This window comes from Gymnoscopelus braueri (assembly GCF_963280865.1).
Source record: "Gymnoscopelus braueri genome assembly, chromosome: 21".
Classification (NCBI taxonomy): Eukaryota; Metazoa; Chordata; class Actinopteri; order Myctophiformes; family Myctophidae; genus Gymnoscopelus; species Gymnoscopelus braueri.
In genome coordinates, this window is record NC_137623.1 from 6,813,395 (window position 1) to 6,814,614 (window position 1,220).

Genomic DNA, 1,220 nt, shown 5'->3' on the forward strand with positions numbered 1-1,220 from the left:
TAAACTCCTTCAGAAAGTAAAAGAGCCTGACGGCCTTGGCACTCTTCAGGACCGTGGCGTTGCTCACGTTCACCCCGCCGACGGAGAACCCCAGAAAGACGTGAGAGAACCCGAAGCGAAGGAACGGCCAGGTCAGCAGATCCTTGCCCTCGATCCCCGCGGTGCCGTAGTGGTTGATCACGTCCAGGATCTTGTTGGGGATGCACTTGTTGTACTTCCTCGCGCACAGCGCGTCGAACCCGAGCCTCTCGTGGTCCAGAGTGACGTTGATCCGACGGATCTTCTCGTCCAAACGTAATATTTCTCGCAGCGCCGCGTCGGTGAAGACGTTCTCGTGCGCCACGGCTATGAACGACGCGAAGACCCCGTCCGTGTAGAGCCTCTGGTTGGAGAACACGGAGTCGTTCAGGGGGAAGTTCTCCGCCACGAAGCGCCTCTCCAGCTTGGCCGGGCCGTTGGTCGGCGTGAACTGGTCCTCGATGTCGTTGGCCTCGCGGTCCCAGATCAGACCGAAGCCCGTGCCCAGGGACGCGGAGATGAGGATGGGCGCGATGAAGAACCACCAGGGGTGTCTGCCCACGAAGCGTCCGAACCTCTGGTAGAGGATGGAGAAGGGCTTCTCCACGCAGTCTGTCCGAAAGCCGGCCATGTTCGCCCGTACCGGCATTATGGAGATGGATGGAGGAGAAAAAGATCCCAAACTTAGTGATTTAGCCCTATTTTGTCCCACATCAATTAAAGGCTAATTTGAGGTTGATGTCCTATCTAAAGCCCTTCTAATAGTCTATTAGATCTATATCAATATCCTATAAGATATGAGGCCTATGCTATGGTCAAAACATGTCTTCAGTTGAAAACTTCATTTTTAAGAGGCTTGAATGGGCCACATAAATGAAGGGTATTAACATTTTTTCCTGACGCACTTTGCCTGTGGAATAGAGTTAAAACTCTCTCTAGAGCGACCACCCTAGGAACTAAGTGAAAGTGTCCCACCTAGGCAGTGGTGGGGAAAAAATAGTCTACTACATGTATTTACTTATTAAAGTAAACCTATCAATACAGCAATCATGTAGAAACACTCTGTTATAAGTTAGCCTTAGATAAAGACTCTCTTAGATGTATTTTATCGATTTTGACATTTATTTTTATCTCTACTAGTGTCTTAGCTACCCCCCCCCCCCCCAGATTGCCTTGGAATGTCAGCTCCAAAGCCTGTACTT

At 50.4% G+C, this 1,220-nt stretch overlaps 1 protein-coding gene across 1 annotated transcript in view; it reads right to left on the reverse strand.

Moving 5' to 3' along the window:
* Positions 1-667, reverse strand: part of LOC308077592 (patched domain-containing protein 3-like) — a gene marked incomplete at both ends in the record, with an annotated part of 8,456 nt that extends 7,789 nt beyond the window's left edge. Inside the window, one exon of the mRNA XM_080418338.1 lies at positions 1-667. This exon is cut by the window's left edge and continues 77 nt beyond it. Coding sequence (XP_080274464.1) covers positions 1-667 — 667 coding nt within the window.
* Between the last annotated feature and the right edge of the window lie 553 nt (positions 668-1,220).